The 14404-nt window shown below is 43.5% G+C and overlaps 1 protein-coding gene across 3 annotated transcripts in view; it reads left to right on the plus strand.

The window, feature by feature from the left end:
* Positions 1 to 14404, plus strand: part of CPB2 (carboxypeptidase B2) — a 123995-nt gene that overhangs the window by 80572 nt on the left and 29019 nt on the right. For 2 of the 3 annotated variants that reach the window (XM_056555394.1, XM_056555396.1), the window contains 4 exons: positions 9514 to 9638; positions 11255 to 11363; positions 12465 to 12566; positions 14149 to 14253. In XM_056555394.1, the coding sequence (XP_056411369.1) occupies positions 9514 to 9638; positions 11255 to 11363; positions 12465 to 12566; positions 14149 to 14253 (441 nt within the window). The remainder of the gene's footprint in view (positions 1 to 9513; positions 9639 to 11254; positions 11364 to 12464; positions 12567 to 14148; positions 14254 to 14404) is intronic. The other variant, XM_056555395.1, reaches the window with a different exon arrangement.

Here is a 14404-nt window from a genome sequence, read left to right on the forward strand (position 1 = left end):
CTGGGGGATGGGACTTCCCTGACAGGGGAAGAAGGTGCTCCCTCATATACTGTATCAGTTCAGGCTCATCGCCAAACAACCATTTTGGTAAAGGTGGGGAACGGGGACGTGAGACAGACTTTTTGACCTGGGGGACTGGCTCTTGGCTAGGGGTAGAAAGAGGGGTAGAGAACGCGGCCTCTTCTGACTCCTCGGTGTGGATTTTCTGGTGCAAATTTTATTGCATCAGCATGCAATTTTCCCTGACAATACTGGACACAGTTCAGACTGGGGGAGGACTTGTCACATAAGGCACACACCCGTATCCTGTTCATAGGACGCCAAAAGTTGTGGTATGGGGCGTAAGACTCAGGGTAGATGGAATTACCCTAGGGGCGGATGGCATTAACCCCTTAAGGACCGGGGAGTTTTCCGTTTTTAGCATTTTCGTTTTTTGTATCCTTGCCTTTAAAAAATCATAACTCTTTCAATTTTGCACCAAAAAATCCATATAATTGCTTATTTTTTGCGCCACCAATTCTACTTTGTAATGACATCAGTAATTTTGCCCAAAAATCTACGGTGAAACGGAAAAAAAAATCATTGTGCGACAAAATTGAAAAAAACTGTTACGATTCGGCAGGCTGGATGTGGATCCTCTGTGAGGATAGGCGTGGACCGTGTCGGTGGACCGGTTCTAAGTTGCTACTGGTTTTCACCAGAGCCCGCCGCAAAGCGGGATGGTCTTGCTGCGGCGGTAGCAACCAGGTCGTATCCACCGGCAACGGCTCAACCTCGCTGACTGCTGAGAAGGCGTGGGACAGAAGGACTAGACAGAGGCAAGGTCAGACGTAGCAGAAGGTCGGGGCAGGCAGCAAGGTTCGTAGTCAATGTGGATAGCAGAAGATCTGGAACACAGGCTTTGGACAACACTAAACGCTTTCACTGGCACAAGGCAACAAGATCCGGCAAGGAAGTGCAGGGGAAGTGAGGTAATATAGCCAGAGAGCAGGTGGAAGCTAATTAGGCTGATTGGGCCAGGCACCAATCATTGGTGCACTGGCCCTTTAAATCTCAGAGAGCTGGCGCGCGCCCTAGAGAGCGGAGCCGCGCGCGCCAGAACATGACAGCCGGGGACCGGGACGGGTAAGTGACTTGGGATGCGATTCACGAGCGGTCGCATCCCGCTATGCGAATCGCATCCCCGCCGGCAATGTCAGTGCAGCGCTCCCGGTCAGCGGGTCTGACCGGGGCGCTGCAGAGAGAGAGATGCCGTGAGCGCTCTGGGGAGGAGCAGGGACCCGGAGCGCTCGGCGTCACAAAAACCCGCCATTTTGTAACTTTTGGGGGCTTCCGTTTCTACGTAGTACATTTTTCGGTAAAAATTACACCTTATCTTTATTCTGTAGGTCCATACGATTAAAATGATACCCTACTTATATAGGTTTGATTTTGTCGGACTTCTGGAAAAAATCATAACTACATGCAGGAAAATTAGTACGTTTAAAATTGTCCTCTTCTGACCCCTATAACTTTTTTATTTTTCCGTGTATGGGGCTGTATGAGGGCTCATTTTTTGCGCCGTGATCTGACGTTTTTAACGGTACCATTTTTGCATTGATAGGAATTTTTTTGCGCACACGCCATTGACCGTGCGGTTTAATTAATTATATATTTTTATAATTCGGACATTTCCGCACGCGGTGATACCATATATGTTTATTTTTATTTACACTGTGTTTTTTTTATGGGAAAAGGGGGGTGATTCAAACTTTTAATAGGGGAGGGGTTAAATGATATTCATTAACTTTTTTTTTTCCACTTTTTTTTGCAGTGTTATAGCTCCCATAGGGACCTATAGCACTGCACACACTGATCTTTATCATTGATCACTGGTTTCTCATAGGAAACCAGTGATCGATGATTCTGCCGCATGACTGCTCATGCCTGGATCTCAGGCACTGAGCTGTCATTCGGCGATCAGACAGCGAGGAGGCAGGTAGGGGCCCTCCCGCTGTCCTGTAAGCTGTTCGGGATGCCGCAATTTCGCCGTGGCTATCCCGAACAGCCCACTGAGTTAACCGGCATGGTTTCACTTTCGCTTTTAGCCGCGCGGCTCAGCTCTGAGCGTGCGGCTAAAGGGTTAAAAGCGGGTGGCGCCGCGATCGGCGCTGTGCGCTATTAGCGGCGGGTCCCGGCTTCACTATGACGCCGGGCCCGCCGTGATATGATGCGGGGTTACCGTGTAACCCCGCGTTATATCACGGGAACAGGACCAAGGACGTACCAGTACGGCCTTGGCCTTAAGGGGTTAACCCCTTGTATTCGTGACACCAGGGCGTGGTTTTTCCTCAATACCACTCTTTCTGAGTGTTGCTGTGTAAGAGGGGGCGTGAAAGAGGAGTTTCAAAAACTGTGATTATTTGTTGTGCGGAGTGAATCTGTGGAGTGGGTGCGACTGCCTATAGGCCACATTCATAGTTTGGGTAAGTTTTTCTCTTTTGCACATAGTGGGATAACTGTTAGAGTTTAAACACCCTTTTTCCTTTTTTTTTTTTCTCTGTTCCACCTCTAGGGGGAGGAGGAGTAGATTGGGCACAGGTGTATAAATCTTAGCTTGGGACTCTTATTGAGAGCTTGCTCTTTCTGAGTGTTGCTGTGTAAGAGGGGGCGTGAAAGAGGAGTTTCAAAAACTGTGATTATCTGTTGTGCGGAGTGAATCTGTGGAGTGGGTGCGACTGCCTATAGGCCACATTCATAGTTTGGGTAAGTTTTTCTCTTTTGCACATAGTGGGATAACTGTTAGAGTTTAAACACCCTTTTTCCTTTTTTTTTTTTTCTCTGTTCCACCTCTAGGGGGAGGAGGAGTAGATTGGGCACAGGTGTATAAATCTTAGCTTGGGACTCTTATTGAGAGCTTGCTCTTTCTGAGTGTTGCTGTGTAAGAGGGGGCGTGAAAGAGGAGTTTCAAAAACTGGAGTTTGAAAGCAGGAGGTTGAGATCGCTGTGAGTTTTAATTTTTGAACCCACAAGGTCTACAAAAAATTTTAAGTGTAATTTTGACTGTCTGTTTTGCCCTATACATTTGTGAAATCCCCATAATTAGATGGCCTCCATGTTGGAAAATGCAGTCCAATGTACATCCTGTTCAATGTATGCAATCCTTGAACAACAGTTTGAGGGTGCATATTGTTGTGCGAGATGTGTGCTAGTTGTCCGTTTGGAAGCCCAGATCCTGCATCTAGAGGGGCGACTGGCAACAATGAGAAGCATTAACAACATGGAGAGGAGTCTCGTGCTCACTGAGCAGGCACTCTCGGGAATAGAGGTGGGGGAGGACAGTGGGACGGAGTTGCAGGACAGTCAGGCAGTTAGCTGGGTTACAGTTAGAAAGAGGGGTAGGGGAAAAAGTGTCAGGGAGGCTAGTCCTGAACTGGCACACCCCAACAAGTTTGCCCGCTTGGCAGATGAGGGGGATGCCATTACAGAGCTAGCAGAGCTGCAGCAGGATACCGCCTCTGACCACCAGGGGGGTGTCTGCTCCAGTAAGGAGGGAGGGAGGAGTACAGGGCAGGCCAGACAGGTACTAGTGGTGGGGGACTCAATTATTAGGGGGACAGACAGGGCAATCTGTCACAAAGACCGGGATCGCCGAACAGTGTGTTGTCTGCCTGGCGCACGAGTTCGGCACATCGCGGATCGGGTTGACAGGTTGTTGGGCGGGGCTGGAGAGGACCCAGCAGTCATGGTACATATTGGCACCAATGACAAAGTAAGAGGTAGGTGGAGTGTCCTTAAAAATGATTTCAGGGACTTAGGCCGCAAGCTTAAGGCAAGGACCTCCAAGGTAGTCTTTTCTGAAATACTACCAGTACCACGAGCCGCACCAGAGAGGCAGCGGGAGATCAGGGAGGTAAACAAGTGGCTCAGAAGCTGGTGTAGGAAGGAAGGGTTTGGGTTCATGGAGAACTGGGCTGACTTCGCTGTCGGTTACCGACTCTACCGTAGGGACGGGCTGCACCTCAATGGGGAGGGTGCAGCTTTGCTTGGGGAGAAGATGGCTAGAAGGGTGGAGGAGTGTTTAAACTAGGGACTTGGGGGGAGGGAACCTACAGCAAAGAGGGGGAAGATAGTGTAGATAGAGAGGTGGGAATTATAAATGTACCTGGGGGTGGAGCGGAGGGAGGGGTTAGAATAGTTAATAGGAATAAGCTTCATAGGAAAATAAAACTTACACCCTTGAATCCCATTAACCCCAATAACATAAAGGATGGAAATGTAAAGTGTATGTTCACAAATGCCAGAAGCCTAGCAAATAAAATGGGGGAGCTTGAGGCCTTGATACTGGAGGAACATATTGATATAGTTGGGGTCACTGAGACATGGCTGGACTCCTCGCATGACTGGGCTGTCAATCTGCAGGGGTTTACATTGTTTCGCAAGGATAGAATGAACAGAAAAGGTGGTGGAGTCTGTCTGTATGTAAGAAGTGGTATGAAAGTCAGTGTGAACGATGCCATAGTGTGTGATGATTCTGAGGATGTGGAATCATTGTGGGTAGAATTACAAAAGGAGGGAAATACTGAAAAAATAGTATTTGGTGTAATCTACAGACCCCCTAATATCACTGAAGAGATAGAAGTTCGGCTTCATAAACAAATAGAGAGGGCCGCCCGGGCAGGTACAGTGGTAATAATGGGAGATTTTAACTATCCAGATATAGATTGGGGTCCGGGGTTGGCTAAAACTACAAAGGGGCGACAATTCCTAAATTTATTGCAGGATAATTTTATGGGCCAGTTTGTGGAGGACCCAACAAGAAGTGATGCCTTGTTGGATCTGATCATTTCCAACAACGCAGAGCTGGTTGGTAATGTAACTGTGCGGGAAAACCTTGGTAATAGCGACCACAATATAGTTACTTTTGACTTAAAATGTAGAAAACAAAGACAGGCGGGGAAAGCAAAAACATATAACTTTAAAAAGGCAAATTTCCCTGGGCTGAGGGCTGCACTACAGGACATAGACTGGGGGGAGGTGTTGTCAAATACTGATACAGAAGGTAAATGGGACATCTTTAAATCAACTCTAAATAACTATATAGCTAAATATATACCAAAGGGGAACAAATATAAACGATTAAAACTAAATCCTACATGGCTGACACATGATGTTAAAAGAGCAATAAACAACAAAAAAATTGCCTTCAAAAAATACAAATCTGATGGGTCAGCTATAACATTTAAAAAGTACAAGGAGCTTAATAAAATCTGTAAAAATGTAATAAAAACAGCAAAAATTCAAAATGAGAGACAGGTGGCCAAAGAAAGCAAAACTAATCCTAAATATTTTTTTAGATATATAAATGCAAAAAAACCAAGGACAGAGCATGTAGGACCCCTTAATAATGATAATGGGGAGGTTGTCACAGGCGATCAAGAGAAGGCGGAGCTACTGAATGGGTTCTTTAGTTCTGTATACACTATGGAAGAAGGAGCTGACATTGGTCAGGTCAGTGCTGGTAACACATCATATAATGTATTGAACTGGCTTAATGTAGAGATGGTACAAGGTAAGTTAAGTGATATAAATGTAAGCAAATCCCCAGGACCGGATGGACTACACCCAAGAGTTCTTAGAGAGGTAAGTTCAGTAATATCTGTACCCCTGTTCATGATATTTAGAGATTCTCTGGTGTCTGGTATAGTGCCAAGGGACTGGCGCAAGGCGAATGTGGTGCCAATTTTCAAAAAGGGCTCTAGGTCTTCCCCAGGAAACTATAGACCGGTAAGTTTAACGTGCATTGTGGGTAAATTGTTTGAAGGACTTATAAGGGATTACATACAGGAATACATAGGGGATAATTGTATTATAAGTGATAGCCAGCATGGGTTTACTAAGGATAGAAGTTGTCAAACCAATCTAATTTGCTTTTATGAAGAGGTGAGTAGAAGCCTTGACAGAGGAATGGCTGTGGATATAGTGTTTCTGGATTTTGCTAAAGCGTTTGATACTGTCCCTCATAGACGTCTGACAGGTAAGTTAAGGTCTTTGGGTTTGGAAATTTTAGTTTGTAAATGGATTGAACACTGGCTCATGGATCGTACCCAGAGAGTGGTGGTCAATGATTCGTACTCTGATTGGTCCCCGGTTATTAGTGGTGTACCCCAAGGTTCAGTACTGGGCCCGCTGTTGTTTAATTTATTTATCAATGATATAGAGGATGGTATTAACAGCTCTGTTTCTATCTTTGCAGATGACACCAAGCTTTGTAGCACAGTACAGTCTATAGAGGATGTGCATAAGTTACAAGATGACTTGGATAGACTAAGTGTCTGGGCATCCACTTGGCAAATGAGGTTCAATGTGGATAAATGTAAAGTTATGCATCTGGGTACTAATAACCTGCATGCATCGTATGTCTTAGGGGGGATTAAACTGTCAGAGTCACTGGTAGAGAAGGATCTGGGTGTACTTGTAGATCACAGACTACAGAATAGCATGCAATGTCAGGCTGCTGCTTCCAAAGCCGGCAGGATATTGTCATGTATCAAAAGAGGCATGGATTCAAGGGACAGGGACATAATACTCCCCCTTTATAAATCATTGGTACGGCCTTACCTGGAATATGCTGTTCAGTTTTGGGCACCTGTCCATAAAAGGGACACTGCGGAGTTGGAAAGGGTGCAGAGACGCGCGACTAAACTAATATGGGGCATGGAACATCTTAGCTATGAGGAGCGATTAAGGGAGTTACAATTGTTTAGTCTTGAGAAGAGATGTTTAAGGGGGGATATGATAAACGTATATAAGTATATTAATGGCCCATACAAAAAATATGGAGAAAAACTGTTCCAGGTTAAACCCCCCCAAAGGACGAGGGGGCACTCCCTCCGTCTGGAGAAGAAAAAGTTTAGTCTCAAGGGGCGACACGCCTTCTTTACCGTGAGGACTGTGAATTTATGGAACGGTCTACCTCAGGAACTGGTCACAGCAGGAACAATTAACAGCTTTAAAACAGGATTAGATACATTCCTGGAACAAAATAAGATTAATGCTTATGAAGAAATATAAAATCTCATCCCTTTCCCAATATCGCGCCACACCCCTACCCCTTAATTCCCTGGTTGAACTTGATGGACATATGTCTTTTTTCGACCGTACTAACTATGTAACTATGTAACTATGTAAGGTATACCGCTGGATCCTGGGTTAGGTAAGGGGGCAATAATGACTCTGATGCCAAGTTAAGGATAATGGTAGCTTTACTGAGTGACAGATGGTACAGTCTATACAGTGTAGCCAGGCCCATGGAGGTGACCAGTGACTTCAGAGACCTTAGTAGTAGAACGGGACAATTAATGCAGGCCACGTTGACTTGACAGATGACTTTGACTTGACTGACTTGTGACTGACAATGCTGTGTCTGTGGCTCACTTGTAGCTTGTGGCTGCAGACTTGACTTGAGGCCACCTATGACTCCAGACACACTCCTAGACTCGACTGTACTGGACCTCAGCTTAGCAGAAAGAGTGCAGAGCTTTAAGAGAGAGAAGAGACTCCTCCCAGGGCTTTTATGGGGGAGACTCTGGTTGGATCCCATTGGTCACCCTTATGTCCTCTGGTCACTGATACCTCCTGGGTAGCAATCACATGATAACTCACATGACAACTGAAGATCACATGGGAACATTTCTTAAAGTTATAACACTTCTTTACACACTTTACAGCATAATAAATGGCAAAACATATGTACATGAGGGGATGGGTGTAAGGGGGCCCAGGGGATACTGCAGGGAGGCTGCCTGACAGGGCAGCAAGGGTATGGGGTTACAACTCCCATACTGGGCCACCACAGTTTGCTCTATGGTTTGCATTATGTGCATACATTTATTACCTATGTACCTTGACATTAGTTCTTAATATGTAGATTGTGCACAATTTTTCTTTTATTTACTAGATACTTACCTGTGCTGGCATTCCATGTTTACATAAATGCTACCATCACCTTATTGTCTTTATTTATTGACATAGTGCATATATCCTTCCTTTTATTTTACATTGATTTTAAATGTATGTGTGGTGTCCCGGTACCGTATTGCATACCGTACCTTGGTTAGGGGTCCCCAAAGTCAGAGTTCCTAGTAACTGTGGGGTTCCGCTTCTTTAGTCATCCCCTAGTCACCCTTCATATAGTTAATATATTACTAAAATAAATGTAAATACTGTATAGAAAGTGTATGCTTACCTTGCATAGCGTCGCAGGGCCTGTGGGTCATGTGACTGTAGTTTAGTCTCTATGGTAGGTAAAAGGACCTTTGGAGGTTCTGGGTGATGTAATACCCACAATGCCTTGTAAAGCTGATTGACAGATGGTGTAGACCAATCCTAAAACGGCCAGCCCCTGCCCATATAAGGGAGCTGCAGCCAATAGACGATCTCTTTGCTCTTCTCTTGTTCCTGCGCTGCCAAGCAAGCAGCATCTCTTCTGCTCTTGGGTTGCTGACACTTCATGAGGAAAGACCTCCGCAACTTACAATGACAAATACTAGGCCACAGCCTGCCGGCCTCGGCCTGAAACGAAACAGTGAGTTCTTACAACTTCCCCGCTTATGCTAGCGAGACCTCTGGACCTAAACATACCCCTAAATCCAGCGGATCTGCGCATATTAAATCCTACTAAGATAAAGAACTTACAAAAGTCCCAACCATACGTCAATCTCAGCTAAGCTGTATATAAACGTTGCCATAAAGACTGTACCTGTATTCGCATGTTACAGAAAATCTTCAGTAAAGTTTACACAAGTTTTCAGCAAAGCTCTGGTTGTGGACAATACTTTATTCTACATCTCCCTATCGCTCTTGGGAAGGGTGGCGATAGGCCAAGCCATACAGCATTTAACCCTCAACCTGGCGTCACAACTGACAAGAGTTAATTATAACCGTGATATACCTCGAAGCAACACCCCAACTGACATACACCCCCCAAGGCACCACATATGTCTATTATAATTTCTCAATAAAGTTTATCTGTGTATGATCCCATGATTGGTGCTGGTACCGTTTTGTGTTTGGTGAACCCATTTTAATACTGAGAACAGGGATCTTGCATCTCTTTATTGCAAGACAGAGGTTGTGTCAATTACAGTCAATGTAAGATATGGAAATAACTCAGCATGCTTACTTGGTTGACTCCATAATCACAGCCATCTATTTGTGGCATACTGGGAACACAAGACCTAGAGTGTAATGTGTGGTTCCCAAATGGAGTCAAGGGGGGAGATTTATCAAAACCTGTGCAGAGAAAAAGTTGACCAGTTGCCTTTAAAACCAATCAGATTGTTTCTGTTTTTATTTTGCTATGGGCAACTGCACCACTTTTTCTCTGCACAGGTTTCATGGATCTCCCTTAAGGAATCTGAACCCTCTATTTTATAGTTTGGGCATTACAGACACTATTTGCCAAGATGGCCATTATGTCTTTTATATGTAAGGTGTATGATAAATATTTGTATATTTCATTATAAATTTTAGATTATCCTTTGGATGCCAGACTCTCCCGAGCATATAGAGAAGAACAAAGAAGTTCACTTCTATGTAAATGCTACTATCGTAGATGAGGTGAAGTCTAAATTGAAGGAATCTGCCATCACCTATACGTGAGTAAACTACTGGTATTTTGGAAATGACCACTTTTGAAGTCCTGTCGTTAGGGAAAACTTATTAAACCAACAGGAAGACATAATGCATGTTATAATACTGAGCTCAACCTATCCTCCAATGTTCATAAAATGAACTTTTAATCTATCCCCTGCTGTATATTAATGCCCTGTAACTAGTCATCAGGGGTGGGCAGCTCCCAAGAACTAGTCACAGCCTCATGGCTATAATCACAACTACTGACATATGCGGGCCATCTTTAATGCGGGGCAAAAGGGGCAGCTGCCCTAGCCCTTTAGCCCCACACTGAAGCAGCTAGCCGCCCCCGGTCCATTGCTGAAGAGCACAGCGCAGCGCCCTTCACTCAAGCCCTCCTACCTCTAAGACTCGCACAAAGAACCTGCCCCTCTTCTCCAGGCCCTCTACACCCTCCCCTCTACTGTGTAAGCAAAGCAGCCCGCACCCCCCACCCCGCTACACCGCTACAGTCATTGTATGGTGGTATTGCCTAGGGTGGCAGAAATACTTGCACCAGCCTTACACGTGCCAACTGACGGGGCACGTCGCGCAAGTGACGTTCCTCCACAGACCTGCGCAGGAGGACGTCAGCGGCATCACATGTCAGTCCCGCCCACTGCAAGAAAGAAGAAACCATGGACGGCCAGGTAACTATGTCTGTAAGTGTATCTGTCTGTAAGTGTATGTGTTTGTAGTGTGTGTCTGTAAGTGTATGTCTGTAGTTTGTGTCTGTTAGTGTGCGTCTGTCTGTAAGTGTATGTCTGTTAGTGTGTGTCTGTAAGTGTATGTCTGTAAGTGTATGTCTGTAAGTGTGTGTATGTAAGTGTATGTCTGTAGTGTATGTCTGTTAGTGTGTGTCTGTAAGTGTATGTCTGTCAGTAGTTCTCAACCTTTTTTGCCTGAGTACCCCTTGACAGCCAATTCCCCAAAAATTGTACCCCCATATTAGAGACATTTTGTAATGATTATAGTATAATTCATATGCTTTACTTTCCTCTGCAACAGGCCCCCTATTCCTCTCCCTATCTCTCCAGTCCCCCGATTTACAGATGAAGTCTTCTCTAACTGGAGTTGTTTACTTTTCTTTTCTTCACTATCTGGCCTAGACCGCCATTAAAATTTTTCCCATATAAGACTTCTCCACAGAACCAGCCAAAAAAACGGCAAAAAAAAATTGCTTGCCCATGGACCAATCAAAATTAAAGACTGCCCTGGACATATCACTTATAAACCAGTGAATGTCCTTTGTCATCCACATCCTTTCTCCAGAGCTCTGGCATGTGCAGTGGATGACGCAGGCCCTCCTGGCTTGTCAATCAAATCTCAATAGGCATAATAGCATCCATGAGGCCTGGACTAGTTCTCGAGATCTGCTCACCCTGATGACTAGTTATGGGGCATTACCATACAGCATAAGACAGTTTTCTGAACATTCTGGGCTTCGGTTGGTCTCTCCCGGACACTGTCGGGTGCAGTGTTATAACAGGTATTATGTCTTCCTGTTGGTTTATAAAAAAAATTCTGATGACAGGTTCCCTGTAAGGCTCCCAATTATTCTGTTGTCCCTTCTTATTTTATGTCTTTCTCTTTTACTTAGCATTTTGGTTGAGAATACCCAGAGTCTTATTGATCAGCAAACATACAATGACACTTCTGGTCAGCGAAGCACCACCTCTTACTATGAACAGTATCATGCCTTGGAAGATGTAGGTATTATTCTTATTTTTAGTGTTATTTATATTTTACAAAAAGTACAAAAGTACATTTTCTTTGCTATTGTATGTCCACATGTCCGTATGGTTTTGTTAACGTCATGTTTTAAAGGGGTTCTCCGGTGGAAAACATTTTTTTTTTTAATCAAATGGTGCCAGAAAGTCAAAAATATTTGTAAATTACAATATCACAGTTAGAGAAAGAAAATCGCATTCACCCAAATCTTCAGCAATGAATTAGCTTTTATTGCATGTTTTCGGCAGTGAACAAACAAACGTTCATGGCGGGGAGCGAGAGTCAGCCGACCCTCCTGACGCGGGACACACCTGTAGGAGCGACTAGTTTCGCGTCACGTGATGGGCACTTCTTCCGGCTCTGGTACCAAACCAAATTTCAAATCAGCACCCCCGACAACAGCATCTTTATATCTACAAGACCTGAGTTTGCCGCAGAGTGTGAATTACATCTTATGACTGTTTGTCTTTAAACTACCTTCAGTGCAGTGCCTGGCTATTGCTTCTTCACTATTGTATATTTGTAAATTACTTCAATTAAAAAATCTTAATCCTTCCAGTACTTATCAGCTACTGTATGCTCCAGAGGAAGTTGTGTATTTCTTTTCAGTCTGACCACAGTGCTCTCTGTTGACACTTCTGTCCTTATCAGGAACTGTCCAGAACTAGACAGTTCCTTACATGGACAGAGGTGTTAGCAGAGAGCATTGTGGTCAGACAGAAAAGAAATTCAAAAAGAAAAGAACTTCCTCTTGAGCATACAAGTTTTAATCAAAGTAATTTACAAATGTGTATAACTTTCTGGCACCAGTTGATTTAAAAAAAAAATAGTTTTTCACTGGAATACCCCTTTAAGACATTGTAAACCATGTTGATAAGTTTTTGCGTATGAAATGGAAATAATAATGATCTAGATACTATAAATGTAAAATACAAATGTCTTGCTAAAGGGATATATTTACATTAAAAAAACATTTATGGCATCTTCAAAGAATATGCTATACATGTTTCTGATGGGAATACCCCATCACTTCTTGCAATATTTATTCAACAAGTTTATTTTTATTCTATATGTACCAGATATATTACTGGATGGAACAAATGGTAGAGTCACATACCAATTTGCTGGAGAAAATTTACATAGGAAGTTCTTTTGAAAAGCGACCTCTCTATGTTCTGAAGGTACGGTTATAATAGGTGTGAAACACCACCATTACCCTTTATATAACTGTCTGTGTTTCTGGAGCCCTGTAAAGTGTTCATATAATTTACCAGCTTTTGTGACACATTCTTTGTTCAACCTAAGTAACCTAGTAATTAAGTGTATGGTTTCTGATAGTTAAAGGAAAGAGGGGCTATTTCATTTAGACCCACTGGCTTAAAATCCTATACGTTGTAAATTAGTATTTAGATTGTATAATTTAGAGTATACAATTCATTTGGACAGTCTGCAGACCTTTTTATGTTTTGTTATGTTGAAGTCTTTTAATAAAATCTGCACTCAATGCCCCATAATGAGATTGTTTTTTTTTTTTAATTCTTGCAAATGTATTAAGGGTAAAACTTAAATATATCATAGTAAAAGTATTTTGACTCCTTTGCTATGACACCTGAAATTTAGCTCTGGTGGCCTCTCATTGCTCTTGATTTCTCTTGATCAAGAGCACAAGGGGGCACCACAATTCATAAATGGAAGAACCCAATGGTCACTCTGGTTTAGCTCTAAAAATCCAGTGTCTATGCAAATAGGAGAAACTTCCAGAAGGTCAACCATCACTGCAGCACTCTACCAGTCTGGGCTTTATGGATAGAAAGAAGCCTCTCCTCAGTAAGAAACACACGAGGGCTTGCCTGGAGTTTGCAAAAAAAAGCACCTAACGGACTGTCAGATTGAGAAATACATTTTTCTAGTCTGATAAAAATACAGGCTAAATTTTTTTGGACTCAATTCTAAGCACCATGTCTGGAGGAAACAAGGTACTACTTATCACCTGCCCATTACCATTCCTACAGTGTAGCAAGGTGAGATATTTTCAACTTCTGAGACAGGGAGACTGATGAAGTTTGAGGGAAATTTAAATGAAGCAAAGTACATGAATACCCCATCCAGTGTGCTCTGGACCTCAGATTGGGCTGAAGGTTCACCTTTTAGGAAGACAGTTACGCTATGCACACAGCCCAGACAACACAGAATTCTGTAAATGTCCTTAAGTGGCCAAACTAGACTTAAACCCAACTGAACATCTCTGGAGAGACCTGGAAAGGGCTTCCACCAATGGACCTCATCTAACCTGACAGAGCCTGAGAGGATCTGTAAAGAAAAGTGGTAAAAAAAAAAATCCCCAAATCCAGGTGTTCAAATCTTGTGGCGTCATACCCAAGAAGACTGAAGGCTGTAAGGTGCTTCAACAAAATAAGGGTCTAAATACTTATGTTAACTGGACCACAGGGATATCCTTTATGGGGCCCCAGGTACTTATGTATCCTCGGCACACTCTGCCCACACCTTCCTAGATGGACGCAAGTCACAAATTGCTCATTGGCTGAGCAGGCTGGGGCCCCATACAGGAGATATTAGGGGTCCCAGCAGTCAGACCCCTTGCGATAAGACACTTATTCCCTATCATGTGGATAGGGGATAAGTGTCTAATAAGTTCAATTCTCTGGACTACCTCTTTAAAAATGCATTAAAAAAAAATGCGAAATAGCCAATATTAGCTTTGACAAGTGAGATATAATTTTTTCACCGCTGCTTGTTTCTTAGATGACGGGGAAAGAAAAAACAGCAACACATGCAATATGGATTGACTGTGGTATACACGCCAGGGAGTGGGTTTCTCCAGCCTTCTGCTTGTGGTTTGTTGGACATGTGAGCATCAATCAGCGTCTGTTTCATATCTTTCAGCATATTCACGGACATCTTAGTCTTAGAAGTAAACTGTTAGTTTATTACATTGCATGTATGTTACATCACATTGTTATATACACACACACACCATTAAGAGCCTAAAGGGGTCATG

This window comes from Hyla sarda, chromosome 2 (assembly GCF_029499605.1).
Source record: "Hyla sarda isolate aHylSar1 chromosome 2, aHylSar1.hap1, whole genome shotgun sequence".
Lineage (NCBI taxonomy): Eukaryota > Metazoa > Chordata > Amphibia > Anura > Hylidae > Hyla > Hyla sarda.